This window comes from Kogia breviceps, chromosome 10 (genome assembly GCF_026419965.1).
Source record: "Kogia breviceps isolate mKogBre1 chromosome 10, mKogBre1 haplotype 1, whole genome shotgun sequence".
Lineage (NCBI taxonomy): Eukaryota > Metazoa > Chordata > Mammalia > Artiodactyla > Physeteridae > Kogia > Kogia breviceps.
Genome location: NC_081319.1, coordinates 2335786 through 2353746, shown reverse-complemented (window position 1 = coordinate 2353746; position 17961 = coordinate 2335786). Strand labels below are relative to the sequence as shown.

Sequence of the window (17961 nt, the reverse complement as noted above, 5' to 3'; positions counted from 1 at the left end):
GGAGCCGGGTTCTCCTCTGCTCGAGTCACCACGTGAGGCCCTTTGCACCAGCCCCGGTGGAGCGAGGAGCGGGTTTAGGAACCCAGTCGCTGAATTTAAGGGGAGGGGGGAGTAGAGTACGGCCCCAGCTAGCTTGCGGGGCTACCCTCGAAAGGTTTTCTGGCGAGAAGGGGTGGCGTGACGCGTGGGCGCGGACCAGCCCAGGGGGCCACCGGACCAGGGGGCCACCCTCCAGCCCCTCCCCAGCTTCCTATCCCGAGCCCACCCCTTGTCCCCGTCTCGGGGCACACACTCTGCACAACGCAGCTGGGTGGAGAGTGGGGGAGTTGAAAGCAGACAGAGCCGGGAACGGGAGGAAAAGAGGGGGTGCCAGGAACGCCCCGGGAGTGATGACGGGAGAAGGGTGCAGGGGTCACCGAGAGAAGCGAGATCAGGAGGGAGACCAGGCAGTGGTGGCCCCGGGGGGTCTCGGGGCTCCTGGGTCCCCTAACCAAGCAACCTCCAAGCCAAGCCGGGTAAACACAGACGCCCTGCCAAGGCCAGTGCAGCTGCTGGACACGGCCCTCCAACCAAACCGCTCCAACCAGACCGCCACCGCTAAGCCCCTCCTTTCAAGAAACTCTGGGGCCGCCCCTGGAAGCGGCGGGGCGGAGGGAGCCGAGGAGCGGCGCTCGGCGGCGATGGAGCCCAGCGGCCCGGGCACGGGGGCCGGCGTGGAAGGCGCGGCGGGCGACCCGTACCAGCGACCGGCGCGGCGCACGCAGTGGCTGCTGAGCGCCCCGGCGCGCCACCACGGGCTGGACCGAGGCGTGGAGAACGAGACCGTGGTGCTGGCCGCGGGCCTGGACCAGTACCTGCAGGAGCTCTTCCACCACCTGGGCTGCCGTGGCGCCGGCCGCCTGCCCCGCGCCGACTTCCGCGCGCTCTGCGCGGTGCTGGGGCTGCGCGCCGAGGAGGCTGCCGCCACCTGGGAGGCCGCCGGGGACACAGCCGCGGGAGACGCGAACTCCGGGGATGTGATCGCCGGGGTGGCCACCGAGGGGGACGCGGATGCGGAGGAGGAGGCGCGCCTGGCACTGCGCGCCGAGCCGCCCGAGCTCACCTTCCGCCAGTTCCACGCGCGCCTCTGCGGCTACTTCGGCACCCGCGCCGGGCCCCGTCTGCCCCGCGGCGCCCTCAGCGAGCACATCGAGACGCAGATCCGCCTGCGCCGTCCGCGCCGCCGCCGCCGCCGAGCGCCCCGTACGCCCGGCCCCGACGGCGGCCCGGACAGCGAACGCCTGGCGCGCCTGGCGGAAGAAAACAGCGGCCTGCGCGAGCTGGTGGAGGACCTGCGGGCCGCGCTGCAGAGCAGTGACGCGCGCTGCCTCGCACTGCAGGTGCGCTCGGTCCCGGGGCGGAGGGTGATGACGGAATGGGGCGGGCGGTGGTGGCATTTGACAGCGGGCTGGCTGCAGAGCCCCTGCTGGGCAGGGGAAGAGGACGGGGAGAAAGGGCAGCCCTCCCCGCTTCAGCCTATTTGCATCCTGTCCCTAGCCACCCCGTTCCACTCCAACACACTCCAGCCCCCTCCCCTACTCACATCACCCATTCCAGCCCCCCAAAACGCCAGTCCCTCCGAGAAAACCATTCCCCCACCACACACACGCACACAGCCCATCTCGTCCTGCCTCTCTGACCCAGCCGTGGACCCTCGCAGGAAACCTGGGCCGTCTCACCTCCGGAGCTCTCCGCGGTGCCAGGATTCCAGGAGGCCTAGGAGATAAGGTGTGAGGAGGGCCTGTCCCCACCCTTAAGGAGCTAACGAGGTACACAGGCAGCTCGGCGCAGTCACTCAACGAACATTGGAGGGCCTCTCTCAGGCGTTCCGATGCTAGATAGTGTCGCTGTGGACCAGGAAGGTCTGGCCACTCAGCGCTGCGCGGGCCAGGCACCGAGAGAGGCATGGACCCAGCCCACGCATCTGCAATTCAGTCAAGAAGCACTTGAGCGCTGTGCCCAGCCGTGTGTCAAACGCCACGCGGGGGTGGGGGGTCAGACGAGGACCAGACTGCCTCTGACCCAAGGGAACACAGGCCAGGAGGGAGCTGACGTTCTAGTAGCCCTGCCCGGTCCCCACACAGCCCGGGGTCACAGCCCTGAGGGGTACAGAGAGACCAGGGAGTGCGCAGGGGTGCAAGGCGCGGATTGCAGGGGCCACGGCCAGCGGGCATCGGAGAAGCCAAGTCCGGCGCGGGAAAGTACTGCCATTATGCGGAATAAGATCGTCAAGGATCATTAGTTCTCCAAGAATTTGCTGAGCACCTACTGTGTGCCAGGCCTGTTTTAGGCGCCCGACGCCCAGCAGTGAACACGACAGAAGAAAACCGCACCCTCAAGGCGCCGGCTGCCTAGCAGCACAGCGCGGGGGGCGGGGGGCCGGGAACGCCCATAGAGGGCTCCCCAGTCTAGCGGGTGGAGGAGCACGGGCGAGCCGAGTGCCCCGAGGGCAGGAGGCGGGCAGAGAAGAGCGCAGGCGTTTGGGACTCACTGGAACTGTGCAAACAACAGAATACGGGCTTTGTGCCTCAGTGGCCCGCACCCATTAAAAAGGAGTGACACGAGCTCCCGCCTCGGGAGAGTTCGGGCGAGGGTTGAACGAGTTCACCTGGGCCCGGGGCGGCGAGCACGAGCGCGAGCAACGTGCCGCGTTGCTTTGCTCCCGCGCCCTGGGCCGGGTGGGGTCTGGCGCGAGGCGCTCACCGCCTGCCCTGCTGCCCTGTTCCGGCAGGTCGGCCTCTGGAAGAGCCAGGCGGGCGCCCAGGAGGCGGCGCACGGCGGGCCCGAGGCGGCGGCGGCGGCGGCGGCGCGGGAGCTGCGGCAGGCGCGGGGCGCGCTGGCGGCAGCCGAGGCCCGCGCGGGGCGCCTGCGCCGGGGCCAGGCCGAGGTGCGGCGGCGCGCGGAGGAGGCCCGGCAGGCAGTGCTGCGCAGCCTGGCGCGCGTGCGCGAGCTCGAGGCGCTGGCGCGGCAGGTGCCCGGCCTGCGGCGCTGGGTGCGGCGGCTGGAGGGCGAGCTGCGGCGCTACAGGTGAGCCGGCGGCCCGGGTGCGGCAGATCAGCTCCCGTTCTCCTGAACCTCAGGTGTGCTTTCCTCCCCTCCGCGCGTCCCCGCGTTGTTCACGCCTTCAGGTATCCGCCCACCCAGCCATCCGTGGGCCTGTTCACCCATAAAGCCCCTCCATTGGCCTGTTCGCTGGGGGCAATAGGATATACTTGTTCTTCTTTGTCCTTTGATCAGTGCAATAACAATGCTGATAACAGCTAACGCGTACCGCGCACCTAAGGGGTGCCAGGCTCTGAGCTGAGCGCTTAACCTGACTTCACGCACTGAGTGCTCACAGCCACCGGGCCTGTGAGGTAGGTACCGGTATGTCCCCGTTCGCCAGGGGAGGAAACAGATGCGCAGTGATCCCTTGTGCTAGCTCCACCAGGGTAGGAAGCTGGGCGCGGGACCAAGGTTCAAATCCTGGCAGGGCCTCTGACAGATGTGTGACTTCGGGCAAGTCACGGCCCCCCTCGGAGTCCCTGTTTCCTCTTGGATGGAGCAGAGCTTGGGGCCCCTGCCTGCCAGGGAGGCAGTGAAGAGGCCGTGAGGCCCTGCGTGGCTCACTTAGACGCTCGGTAAATAGAGCTCCGTCCCTTTCAAATCACAAGGCGCCCGGCCTGCCTGCCTTGCACGTTTACTGAGCGCCAGGGGCCGTGCCGGCCACAGGGGGTGTCATTCTGAACGAGCCACTCCGAAGTCCTCGCCCCGAGCAGCGCTCGTGAGCATGTGAGGTCCCCACGTGAGCAGATGCGTGGCAACGGCTGGCTGCCTGCTGTCCGGGAGAGCAGGGCCCTCGCCATGCCTGCTGCAGGCTCAGCCAGCGCCTGCAGACCTGACCCGGGAGTGAGGTGTGAGGGTGGGACGTTACCTGGCGAGATGGGCCGGGGAGGGGGAGGGGGGAGAGCGTGCTAGAAAACGGGAATAGTGCGGGCCAAGCGCAGAGGCAGGAGGGATCTTGGCCCAGTCCAGCAGCTAAAACAGCAGCTGGAGGGGTAAAGCTGGAGAGGCAGGCCGAGGCCAGGCCAACCCCAATGGTTGTGACGAGGTCTTCAGCCTTTCCCTCGAGAGAGCATGAAGCCACGGGAAAGTTCTTGCAAGGGGGAGACAGGAACAGACTTGCGCTGCAAAACAACCACCCTGGCTGTGGTTGTGACAAAGAGATGGAAGGAGAGGGAAAGGGCAGAAGACTGTGGGAGCCGGGCAAGGGGCCGCCGTCCGACTTCAGCCCGAGAGGCAGGCGGTCCGGCCCAGACTGGTGGGCAGGGCAGCCAGAAGGGGTGGCTTTGAACCTAGTTCCTCATCGGGGGGGGGACCATGTCCTTGACTTTTGAGGTGCTCCCAGCGGGGAGACGAGGAGGCACCATGGTGGAGAGAGGAGGCTGGTTCTGGGCTAGGCTTCTGCAGCTCCAAATGTTTGGATAGTCACTTCCTGTTTGCATAACTGATCGGCCAAAGAGCAGGGCCCGTTGGCTTGAGGCCCGTATCCCGCCTTGGAACTTTCTCCAAGGGGAGAAATAAAGGGTCTCTTCTTTCTTTTGCTCTCAAGTAACTGTCACAGCATGATTGTAAAAATAACTCCAAACATTGGGATACCTCTTTACAGGAGAAAAAGTGGATCCATAGTCAACGCAGTATTTAATCCTCAGGAGGACTGTTCAAGGGAGAGGTTTTATCCCCATCTTACAGGTTGTGGGAAGTGAGGCTCCGAGAAGTTAAGTGACGTACCCAAGGCCACACAGCCAGAAAGTGGAAAAGGAAGGTCTGTCTGTCCCCACAGCCTGTGTTCTTTCTGTCTTTCCACTTTACCTTTTTTGTGGCTGACTCATGGTTACAAGATGGCTGCTGCACCTCCAGGCCTCATGTCTGCTGTCCAGGCATAAGAAGGACCAGTGATATTGGGGGTGGGAAGGATTTTCTTCTAGTGAGCTTTGCCTTTGTATTCAGCGAGAGGCTCCCCCACCTTCTCCCACCAGAACTTGTACCTCCATCAACTTGGCCAGAACTGAGTCATGTGGCTGCCCCTACCTGCAAGAGAGTCTGGTGATATTCATACCCCAAACAAACCTGAGGCTCTCTTAGGAAGGAAAAAGGAAGCAGATATTACAGAGGCTCCAAAGGAGATGCCCAGTGAATGAGGAAACCAAGGACCAGAGAGTGACCTTCACACGGTGATTAGGTGATGGGCGTCGTCTGTTTCCCTGTCCCTAAACCTCACCCAGCCCCAGAAGCAAACCTCCTCTCCCCGTTTCTGTAGTCAGAGCTTGCAGGTTTGTGGGCTGACTTGCCCCCAAAGCTCTCCGTCTTTGGAGAAAGGAAAGGGGAGGGGATAGAATAGTTGAGAACACTAGTCACGTAGCCAAGCTTGATGGATCCGGAACTCAGCTGAGCTTCCCAACTCCAAATCAAACCTCCTTCCCCTTCTCTGCCACCTCCTCAAGGGCGACCTCAGCAACGCTCTTCCTCATTGCTCAGACGTCTATTTAGTTCTTTCTCAAACCTGCACCTTCTTTTCCCTCCCACTCAGTCCTCTGTTGTGGGTTCTAACCAGTCCTTTCCCTGTTCCTCAGGTGAACCTCCTCCTGTCACGTGTCGTTGGGGTTGCTGTAACCCCGAGCTCGCCCAGCTCTTCCCGTCGTGATGATGAGTTCACAGTGTGCTCTGTGGTTGCTGCCCACGAGCCTAGATTAGCAGAAGCCAGGATCCTGGAGGGTCCCCCTGATCTCCAGGGTCATGGAGCTCGCCCTCTGCCTCAACCAGGGCCTGATTATTCTGGCCTGGTTTCTAACTGCGTTTCCTAGCTCCAAGTTTCTCACTACACGATTGAGCTCCACACCTTAGGACAACATCCCAAGGTCAGTCAGCAGGGTTTTTCTGGCCGCGATGTCTGTGGATGAGATGGCCCTGGATGGCCCCGGGCTTCATGCAGGGGCCTCCTTGTCCTCACTCAGCATGCAGGGTCCCCTGCCCCTTCCCCACTTGGGCCTCAGAACCCAAGTCCTGACCCCTCAGGAGCAATTCAGCTCTATCTCCTGCTCCCCACCCAAGCTGGGCATCTTACCTTTTTGGTTTTGACCTTGGCTCTGGATTATTTTAAATGGTTATATTCTATCCTGCACTTCTGTGGGTTTGTAGATAGAAAGAGAGCTTCCCATAGCACCTCAATCCGCCATCCTGACCAGGAACCTAAGAGAACAGACAGTAAATATTTAAGCCATTGGAAACACTCGTGTATTCGTTCCACGTTTTCCAAGCACCTTCTACGGACAAAGCCCTGTGCGGATACCTGGGCACACAGAACTGGTACAGGCATGCCCACTGCCCTCCGAGGGTCTCCTGGGCCCGAGTGGAACAGGCCATGAACACACATGTTGGGACACAAACATGCTTTGTGCAGAGGGGCCCCAAGAGAGCAAGTGCTGCTTTCAGAACCACGGGAGTCCTGGATCAGATACAAGTATTCCACACGTCAACACGATCTGCAGCCTCCTGGCGCTGGGCAAAGCCCCTGGGCTCACCCAGCCAGCCCAGTCTGCAGAGGATTACCCGGCCCACCACCACCCCATCAGCTTCTGCTTCCCACGGCTGGTCTCCTGGGTCCACCTCGTCCCAGATGGGAGACTCAGCTCCTCCAAATCCCACAGGACAGTCCCTCCTCCCAGCACATTTGTGAGCATAGTAACCCTGACAGATGATCCAGAGGGGAAGACGCGGATTACGTTGCAATGATGCAAATCGTTTCATATGGAGTATTTGGCATCGCGATTCATACAGTGTCATTTAACGTCTGCCCCCGTCCGTCTAGAGTGTTTCCCCGTCACTCCTCCCAAACTACACCCAAACCCTCTCCACCTTTCTCTCCTCTGTTTTCTCTTTCTTCCTGGCAGCCAGGTCTCTTAGATGAGTGCCAGAAAGCCCGGCTCAAACTGACTTGCTTTAAAAAGCTGGCTCTCAGTAAAGTTTAAGCATGTCCAGCTTCAGGCATGGCTGGATCCAGGTGCTCAAACAATGTCACCAGGATATGGAAGCTCTGCTTCACTCTCAGGCAGGTTCTCTCCCCTGGTAGCCTGTGGGGCATTTACATCTCAAAAGGTCATCTCTTGTCTGAGCTATCCCACTGGAGTGCCAGGCTGAGCCTCAATGGACAACCTTGGAAACATGTCCATCCCAGAACCCATCAGGGGGCCAGGATGATTGGATGCTCTGATTGACCAAACTTTAGTCACTTACCCACCAAACATATACAAACCCACAGCCAACCCTGTCGAACTCCGAGACTGAGATCCTCCCAGGAGAATCACGGGAGCACGTATCCCAAACATGTTAAACAACACACACCCCTGCCTTTGCTCCTCTCGGGAACCCACAGCCCAAACCCCCTTTCTTGTCTCGGGAACAGCCCACCTGTGGCAACTGGAGAAGCTCTGAGTGGAGGCCCCGGAAGGAAGCCTGCTTAACGCAGGACAGGCGTGTCTCACAGTCAGCTCTCCCAGGCTGCTGAGCGCTTTGGGGCGGTTGGGGGCACCCAACCTTGCCTGTCTCAGTGCTTCGGAACCTGCTGGGAGGATGGGCCAAAAGGATCCCTACTGCTGGCCTCCTGGCCCAGCCCGTGAGCCCTCCTAGGGAGGCACGGTGTCTTGATGTGGACAGGCCCAGCACCAAGCCTCCCAGTAAGACGGTGAATGAACCAGTGAATGGACCGACATGCATGTGGATGGATGCAGCCTCAAAAACGTCTTGGCGGAAAGGGCGTGGCGTGCGGGGGTGCAGCGCCAGGCGAGCGCCGACTGCTCCAATGGCCTGATCCTGCTTCGAGGGGAACCAGCCTCCACCCAGTGACTAGATTCTCTTGAAGCCCCGTGTCTCGGCCGTTTCTCTGCCCTGCCGCCCCTTGCTCTGCGCCACGGAGGAGAAGCTGGGCCTTTAAGACACCTGGGCAGCTGTCCGGGGCCAGCACTGCTGGGCAGGGGCTGGGCTCCAACGCCCAGAAGACAGAAAACCTAGCTCAGCTGGAGCCGGAGGAGGGGCCGCCTCTGTGGCTTTGTTGTCCTTGTCTGGGAGGATGAAAAGGCTGGCGCGGATGGGGGGGAGGGAGGCGTAGGGCAGCTAACAGGGCCGGCCACCGTGCTGAGCACACGGAGATGAGGCCTTGGAGGGCCACCTTCTTTCTTCCGCCCCAGTGCGGCAGCCCGGCCTGATGGGGGGTGGGCGCAGCGTCAGCAGGTCAGGAGGGAAGCAGACGGGCGGGGGGGCGCCATCTGGAGCTGGGGGGCGGCTGGCTGCGGATTCCATTATCCTTAGAAGTGAAGTGAGCATGTGGGTGGCCGCTAGTGGGAATTGAGGCCTTTGTCCAGAGGACAATACCCCGGGCTTACAAAGGGACGCTGCTGGCCCAGCACCTGCTGCAGGCCCACCCGGGGCTGTCGAGATGCAGAGGGGGGCTCGGTGGGTGGAGGCCCAGGCTCGGGAGGCCCAGCCCAACCTGGGCTTCAATCCCAGCTTTTCCAGATCTTTACGGTGGGACCTTGAGCCGGCCCCTCCCCCTGTGCCTCAGTTACCTCATCTGTGAGGTGGGGTGGGGCCCCGTTGTCCTGGACGTGTGTGTTCAGTGACGTGGGGGCAGGGAGGTGCAGGCTGAGCGGGCAGCTCTGGGCCCTGACCTGCCTCAGTCTTTTTTTTAAAAAATAAATTTATTTATTTATTTATTTATTGTTTCTGGCTGCGTTGGGTCTTCGTTGCTGCGTGCGGGCTTTCTCTCGTTGCAGCGAGTGGGGGCTACTCTTTGTTGCGGTGCGTGGGCTTCTCATTGCGGTGGCTTTTCTTGTTGCCAAGCACGGGCTGTAGGCACGCGGGCTTCAGTAGTTGTGGCACGTGGGCTCAGCAGTTGTGGCTTGCGGGCTCTAGAGCGCAGGCTCAGTAGTTGTGGCGCACGGGCTTCGTTGCTCCGCGGCATGTGGGATCTTCCCGGACCAGGGCTCGAACCCGTGTCCCCTGCAATGGCAGGTGGATTCTTAACCACTGTGCCACCAGGGAAGTCCCCAGAATTGCTTTTTTTCACTGCTTAAAATGAGAATAAAATGAGCTCTTTCAAGGATTAAAGGAGCTGATGCATCAAGAGGCTCTCTGTTCACAGTCATTTCCCAAGTGCCTACCTGGGCACAAGGACAGTCATCTGAAAGCACGTGATCTTTGAAGAAATGGGTCCTGCACGCTGCTCCATCACCCACCTAGAGTCTGGGCAGTGTGGCCACCCTAGGGGTGGGGGCGAGGGAGGGGCCATGGGCGGGGGGACTCTATCTGCCACAGGGAGCAGAAGGGCCACAGAAGCTCGCAAGGGCCACCAAGTGCCACCCGCCCTCCATTTCTTTTTAAGAACATATCAAAAAGAGCCCTGGGGAGGATTCTGCTGAGCACACTGGATGCTTGCAGGGACCCTGCACATGGTAGGTGAGCCCCCTGACCCCGTCTTCCAGAGCCTGGCCTCGGCTGGAGGGCATCCTGACCTAGCACCTCTGTCCTAAGTGTCTGGGCTGCAAAATGCCACCTCATTCCTGCCCTGCCCACCTGCAAAGGGTACATTCAGGAACAGGCTTTGGGAAGCTGAAGGTGCTATTTGACAAAGAGCAGGGAGCACACACCCCAGGGAAAAGGCCAAACAGAAGCCAGTGTGGCCAGACCTCAGGGGAGCCAGGCAGTTCCCTGTGGGCAGTTTAGACTCACCCACAGTCCTGGGCTTACTGCGGAGGAAGGGCTGTTATCATACCCATTCCACAGATGGGAAGATGGAGGCACAGAGAGGCCAGGGGCCAGCCGTGCCAAGACCTCAGGTCTCTCCCTTAAGTACTAGGCCACGTGGCCCCACTGTTTAGACCAAGTTCAGGGCAGCAGGATTTCATCAGTGCCAGCTTGTGCCCAATGAAATCAGGAAGAGCAAGGCCGGCTCCTGCCTGACAGGGCCTCACAGGCTGACGGGGAGACAGCCTGGTGATGAGCATTTGCTCGCTGGCCTCACTGGGCGCCGCTGGGCAAGGCTCAGGTATGTCCAGTGCCCTGAATGGTCCCTGGCACCAAGGAGGAGGCCAGAAACTGTGCATTAGAAGGTCCCTTCCCCAGGGTCCTCAGTGGGAGAGAAGCAAGAGGGGGGACAGCTGAACTGGGCTGGGGAGGGCCCAGGGAGGACGGGGAGCAGCTCTGTGGGCCAGAGTGGGCAGACTGACCCGCCCTGCTGGCCACTCTTTCTTTCCAGAGGGGACGTCTGGCCCCTCAGCCACGCTGGATGCCCTGCACCGAGCTTTGGCTGGCTGTGAGCTCCTGCGTAGAGAGCCCTCGGCACCAGCCTCTGCAGCCCCAGCACTCAGCAACTCCCTCCTCATCTCCTGCTGAGGTTGCCAGCCCAGTCTGTGGGCCCCCTGGGCAGCCTGGCCACCATCAGACCAGCCTCAAGGAACAGCCTGGCCACCATCACATCCTCAGGACCCTGGAGGCGCAGGCTCCTTCTGAGACTGGCTCAAGTTCAGAGCCCGGCAGCCATCCCTTCCTTGGGTTGCTCCCAGATTCCCTTGCAGCCCCTGCACTCCTGCTGCCAGGGTCCACACTGCCCTACGGTTGCTGGATCAGCCTGTACCTGCTGCAGTCTCCCCTGCCCTTGGAGTGGAGCTGCACGCTCTTCTGCGGAGTCCAGTCCAGAATCCCTTCCCTGGGCTCCCAGGGTCTCCACCCCTTCCTCCCCACAGCATGCCTGCTGCAGGGACTCTGTGTCCCCCGGTCCACCAGGGAAACTACTCATGCCCCAGGAATTGTGGAAGGCCGGGCAGGGCTGGGGGAACTCCAAGGGGGGCAGCGTGATCACTGCAGGCTTCCTGGTGGAGCTGGCCTTGAACTAGCTCTAGAAGAGGGATAGGATTTAGATGGGTAGAGAGGAGGGAAGGGCATTTCATGTGAGGTGACAGCGAGAGCAGAAGTGTGGTGCCAGAAAGGGCCACCATTGGTACAGAACCCAGAGCCCCTCTTTCCTGAGCACACAGTAGGTACTAGGCCTCATGGGGTCACAGGAAGAAGGAGGACAAGCTGCCGGTCTCATCTACCTTAAACTCTCGTAGGGGAGAAAGATATGTTGGCAAGTACTGCAACGCGGGTGAAATCCAGGCTACCCTGACGTAGAAGAGAGGGTTCTTAATTAAAACTGCAAACCCCAAAGCTATGTAAGAATGTGAAGCCATATGAGAATATACGAAAATTAAAATTTTTGTATACACAAAAAACTCCACAAATAAAGTCAATTATCAAAGGTAATGGTTTGATAATATTTTTATTTAAAAAAAAAAAGAAGAGAGGGTCTGAGAGCTCAGCTGAGAGGGCTCAGTTCGATCCAAGGAGGATGAAGCACTACAGAGATGGCAGGATGAGGGCAGATGCCTGGCAGGGACGGGGGCGCCTGGCAGGGACAGGGCAAGTCAGGGGGGCCTTGATGACAGACGAGGGTTTAGGACTCCATCCCCCAGGCAATGGGGGCCCTGGAGAGTTCTGACCTGCCTCCCAGGGGGTGGAGCAGAGGGGAGGAGACAGGAGGCTGCAGGACTCTGGGAGCAGGGGGTTGCCAGGGGGCTGGAACAGAGTCATGGCGACACAGAAGGGGAACCGTGGGGGAGGGAGATCAGGGGAGCCCAGGACCAGCAGGCACTCCTGGGCAGGAGCCACAGGGAGGGCTGGAGGACAATGCCCAGCCTCGTGTCTTGTACGAACCTCATCTCATTGGAGGCAAGTTTATAATGTGGACTAGGATGTAGAGGTGCCCAGAGAGGCTGGATGACCTACCCAGCGTCACACAGCAAATTAGCATCCAAGAATGGACTGAGGCCTGTTTTCTAACCTCATATCTCACACAATTCCTACCATTTCCAGCTGTCTCTGGCTAGGAAACCCCAGGCGTGGGGTCTGGATTAGTTATGGTACAGGCTAAACCACCCTGATAAAAGAGACCCTGATATACTCTGGGTCAAACAGGATAGAACTCTCTCTCCTGTAACAGTCCAGAGGTGAGTGGCCCTGGTTGACAGAGCAGCTCTGCTCCATGTACTCACCCAGGGATCAAGGTTCTTTCCATTTTGTTGCTCTGCCTTGCCCTAGGGTGTCATCTTCCTTTGCATGGTGGAAGCCAGTTCACCAGCATTGCATCTGCCCTCCACAGGAAGGAGGAGAGAGCAAAGGAAGGGTCAGGCACTCTGGCTCACGTCTCTACTCATCCCATTGGCCATACCTAGCTGCAAGGGATGCTGGGAAACCACATATCAAGCTAATGCTAATATTATTAAAAGAAAAAAGGCGACCAACTGGACCAGAGCCAGCCACACCCACCAGACCACCCACAGTAGACAGCCTGCCACAACAGAAGGACCTATACAGTCCACATAAGGGGCACCTTACGGCATACAGCCTGGCTGGAGGAGAGTGCACTGCTGGGACACATAGGATATCTCCTACAAAACGCTGCTCCTCCAAAGCTGGGTAATGTAACCAACCAACCAGATACATAGAAATAAAAATAGCAAATTAGGCAAAATGAGGTGACAGAGGAAAGTGTTCCAAATGAAGGAATAACATAAAACCCCATAAGAGTTAAGTGAAGCGGAGATAGGCAATCTCCCCAAGAGAGAGCTCAAGGTAATGATCATAAAGATAATCAAAGAACTCAGGAGAAGAATACATAACCAGAGTGAGAAGTTAGAAGTTTTTAACAAAGAGTTAGAAAATATAAAGAACCACCAAACAGAGATGAAGAATACAATAAATGAAATGAAAAACATAGAGTGGAAGGAATCGACAGTAGATTATATGATACAGAGGAACAGATCAGCAAATTGGAAGAGAGTAGTGGAAATCACTGAAGCTGAAGAGAAAAAAGAACAGAAATGAAAACGGTTTAAGAGACCTCTGGGATAACATGAAGTGTACTCACATTAGCATTACAGGGGTCCTAGAAGGAAAAGAGAAAGAAAAAGGGACAGAGAATTTATTTGAAGACATTGTAGCTGAAAACTTCCCTAACCTGGAAAAGGAAACACACATTCAGGTCCAGGAATCACAGAGAATCCCAACAAGAGCAACCGCAAAAAGGACCACACCAAGACACATTCTAATTAAAATGGCAAAATTAAAGATAAAGAGAGAACATTAATAACAGCAAGGAAAAGCAACAAGTTACATACAAGGGAACTCCCATAAGGCTATCGGCTGACTTTTCAGCAGAAACTCTGCAGGCCAGAAGGGAGTGGCACGATATATTTAAAGTGATGAAAGGGAAAAACCTACAGCCAAGAATACTTTACCTGGGGCTTCCCTGGTGGCGCAGCGGTTGAGAATCCGCCTGCCGATGCAGGGGACGCGGGTTCGTGACCCGGTCCGGGAAGATCCCACATGCCGCGGAGCGGCTGGGCCCGTGAGCCATGGCCGCTGAGCCTGCGCGTCCGGAGCCTGTGCTCCGCGACGGGAGAGGCCACAGCCGTGACAGGCCTGCGTACCACAAAAAAAAAAAAAAAAAAAAAAAAAAAAGAATACTTTACCTGGCAAGACTCTCATTCAGATTTGAGGGAGAGATCAAAAGTTTTACAGTATCACCCAACCAGCTTTACAAGAAATGTTCAAGAGATGTCTCTAAGCAAAAAAGAAGAGGCCACAACTATAAACATGAAAATTATGAAAGGAAAAAACTAATTGGTAAAGCAAATATACACTAAAGGTAGTAAATCAACTACATACAAAGCTAGCAGGAAGGTTAAAAGACAAAAGTAGTAAAATCTATATCCACAGTAAGCAGTTAAGGGATACACAAAAACACGTAAAATGTGATGTCAAAAATATCACAGCGGGAGTTCTCTGGTGGTCCAGTGGTTAAGACTCCGTGCTTCCAAGACAAGGGGCGCAAGCTCCATCCCTGGTCAGGGAACTAAGATCCCGCATGCCATGCAGCAAGGCCCCCCCCCAAAAAAAAATCACAGCAATTATGAGGGGAGGGGAGTACAAATGCAGGGATGTTAAAATGTGTTTGAAATTAAAAGGTCAGCAACTTAAAATAATCACACATATACAGTTGCTACATATAAACCTCATGGTAACCTCAAACTAAAAATCTATAATAGATACACGCACAAAAAGAGAAAGGAATCTAAATACAACACTAAAGATAGTCATATCATAAGGGAAGAGAAGAATGAGGGAACAAAAACCCCAAAACAATTAAACAAAGTGTCAATAATTACATGCCTATCAAAAATTACTTCAAATGTAAATGAACTAAATGCTCCAATCAAAAGACAGAGTGGCTGAATGGATATAAAAATGTATATATGCTGCCTACAAGGGACTCACTTCAGATCTAAAGAGACACACAGACTGAAAGTGAGGGGATGAAAAAAGACATTCCATGCAAATGGAAATCTAAAGAAAGTTGGGATAGCAATACTTACGTCAGACAAAATAGATTTTAAAACAAAGACTGCAACAAGAGACAAAAAAGGACATTACGTAATGATCAAGGGATCAATCCAAGAAGATATAACAACTGTAAATATGCACCCAACATAGGAAGGAGTGCCTAAATACATAAAGCAAATATTAACAGACATAAACGGAGAAATTGACAGTAACAGAATAATAGTAGGGAATTTTAACACCCCACTTACATCAATGGACAGACCATCCAGACAGAACAAAATCAATAAGGAAACACTAGCCTTAAATGACACATTAGAACAGATGGACTTAAGAGAATGTGTAGATCATTCCATACAAAAACAGCAGAATATACTTCTTATCAAGTGCACATAGAACATTCTCCCTCATAGATTACTTGCTAGGCCACAAAACAAATCTCATCAAATTTTAAAAACCTGAAGTTGTATCACGCATCTTTTCTGACCACAAAAGCTAAGAAATCAACTACAAGGGAAAAAACTGCAAAAAAAACACGAACATATGGAGGCTAAACAATATGCTACTAAACAACCAATGAATCACTGAAAAAAAAAGTCAAAGAGGAAATTAAAAATACTTGGAGACAAATGAAAACACAACCATCCCCACCCCCCACAAAATCTATGGAATTATATGGAAATATACACAATTATACTCCAATAAAGATGTTTAAAAAATCTACGGAACACAGCAAAAGCAATTCAGAGAGGGAAGTTTATAGCAGTACACACCTATCTTAGGAAAAAGAAAAATCTCAAACCAACCATCCTAACTTTATACCTAGAGGAACTAGAAAAAGGAAAACAAAACCTAAAGTTAGAAATAAATCATAAAGATCAGAATGGAAATAAATGAAACTGAGACTGAAAAAAAATCAATGAAACTAAGAGCTCGTTCTTTGAAAAGATAAATATTGATAAACCTTTAGCCACACTCATCAAGGAAAAAAGAGGGCCCAAATCAGAAAAATCAGAAATGAAAAAGGAGAAGTTACAACCTACACCACAGAAATACAAAGGAGCATAAGATATTACTACAAACAACCATACACCAATAAAATGGACAACCTAAAAAAATGGACAAATTCCTAGAAATATACAACCTCGCAAGGCTGAACCAGGAAGAAATAGAGAAAATGAACAGACTAATTACCAGTGCTGAAATCTGAAACTGAATCAGTAATTAAAAGGAAAAAAACTCCCAACAAAAGTCCAGGACCAGGTGGCTTCACAGGTGAATTCTGCCAAACATATAGAGAAGAGTTAAACACGTATCCTTCTCAAACTATTCCAAAAAATTGCTGAGGAAGGAATGCTTCCAAATTCACTTTATGAGGCCAGCATCACCCTGATACCAAAACCAAACACACACACACACACACACACACACACACACACACACACATACACAAAGAAAAGACAATTACAGGCCAGTATCACTGATGAACATAGATGAAAAAATCCTCAACAAAATATTAGCAAACGAAATCCAACAATACATTAAAAGGATCATGCATCATGATCAGGTGGGATTTATCCCAGGGATGTAAGGATATTTCAATATCCACACACAAAAATATCAACGTGATACACCATGTTAACAAATTGCAGAATAAAAAAATCGTATGATCAGACTTTCCTGGTGGTGCAGTAGTTAAGAATCTGCCTGCCAATACGGGGGACATGGGTTCAAGCCCTGGTCCAGGAAGATCCCACATGTCGCAGAGCAACTGGGCCCACGCGCCACAACTGCTGAGCCTGTGCTCTGGAGCCTGCAAGCCACAACTACTGAGCCCATGTGTCACAACTACTGAAGCCTGTGCACCTAGAGCCCATGCTCCACAACAAGAGAAACCTGCACACTGCAATGAAGAGTTGCCCCTGCTCGTTACAACTAGAGAAAGCCCGTGCGCAGCAACGAAGACCCAGATGCAGCCAAAATTAATTAATTAATTTTTAAAAATCATACGATCATCTCAATAGATGCAGAAAAAGCTTTTGACAAAATTCAACATCCTTTTATGATAAAAAAAAAAACTCTCCAGAAAGTGGATATAGAGGGAATATACCTCAACATAATAAAGGCCATATACAATAAGCCCACAGCTAATATATTCAATGGTGAAAAGGTGAATGCATTTCCTCTAAGATCAGGGATATCCACTCTACCACTTTTATTTAACATAGTATTGGAAGACCTAGCCACAGCAATCAGACAAGAAAAAGAAATAAAAGGAATCCAAATTGGAAAGGAAGGGTAAAATTATCGCAGTTTGCAGATGACATGAAGCTACACACAGAAAATCCTAAAGATGCCACCAAAAAAACTACTAGAGCTCAATGAATTTGGTAAATTCGTAGATACAAAGTTAATGTACAGAAATCTATGACATTTCTATACACTAACAATGAACTATCAGAAAGAGAAATTAAGGAAACAATTCCATTTACAATCACATCAAAAAGAATAAAATAGGGAGTTTGCAGGTGGCCTAGTGGTTAGGATTCTGGGCTTTCACTGCCGTGGCCTGGGTTCAGTCCCTGGTTGGGGAACTGAGATCCCACAAGCCACATGGTGCAGCAAAAAAAAGAAGAAGAAGAAAACACCCAGGAGTAAATCTAACTAAGGAGGCAAAAGGCCTGTACTCAAAAAACTGTAAGACACTGATGAAAGAAATCAAAGACAACACAAACAGATGGAAAAGGTTTACCATGTTCATGGTTGGAAGAATATTGTTAAAATGATCATACTACTCAAGGCAATCTACAGATTCAATGCAATCTCTATCAAATTACCAATGGCATTTTACACAAAACTAGAAAATGTTTTTCATTTGTATGGAAATACAAAAGACCCTGAATAGCCAAAACAATCTTGAGAAAGAACAGAAGAGGAGGTACCATGCTCTGCGATTCAGATTATACTACAAAACTACAGTAATCAAGGCAGTATGGTATTGGTACAAAAACAGACACATAGATCAATGGAACAGAATAGAGAGCCCAGAAATAAACCCACACACCTATGGCCAATTAATCTACAACAGTGGAGGCAAGAATTTACAATGTGAGAAAGAATCTCTTCAAAAAGTGGGCTGGGAAAACTGGACAGCTACATGTAAAACAATGAAATTAGAATATCTTCTCAAACCATATACAAAAATAAACTCGAAATGGATTAAAGGCTTAAATACAAGGCTGGAACTCCTGGAGGAAAACTCCTAGAGGGATAAAACTCCTAGAGGAAAACACAGGCAGACACTCTGACATAAATCATAGGAATTTTTTGGATCTGTCTCCTAAGGCAAAGGAAAAAACAAAACAAAAATAAACAAATGGAACCTTTGTTTAAAAGGTCAACTTAAAAGCTTCTGCACAAAAAAGAAAACCATCAACAAAATGAAAAGATAAC

General features: G+C 53.5%; 2 protein-coding genes across 3 annotated transcripts in view; both read left to right on the top strand.

The window, feature by feature from the left end:
• Positions 1-680: 680 nt before the first annotated feature.
• EFCC1 (EF-hand and coiled-coil domain containing 1) lies at positions 681-11371 on the top strand. The gene is made up of 4 exons (XM_059076030.2): positions 681-1379; positions 2771-3066; positions 9388-9524; positions 10328-11371. Exons 1-4 carry the CDS (start codon positions 681-683, stop codon positions 10462-10464), a joined length of 1269 nt encoding a protein of 422 aa, XP_058932013.1. The 3' UTR covers positions 10465-11371.
• The window catches only part of GP9 (glycoprotein IX platelet), a 31619-nt gene continuing 16616 nt past the window's right edge, over positions 2959-17961 (top strand). The window contains exon 1 of one of the 2 annotated variants that reach the window (XM_067043338.1): positions 2959-3066. The gene's annotated coding sequence lies outside the window, so the exon portion shown is untranslated. Of the gene's footprint in view, positions 3067-3120; positions 3168-17961 lie in introns of those variants that run through there. The other variant, XM_067043339.1, reaches the window with a different exon arrangement.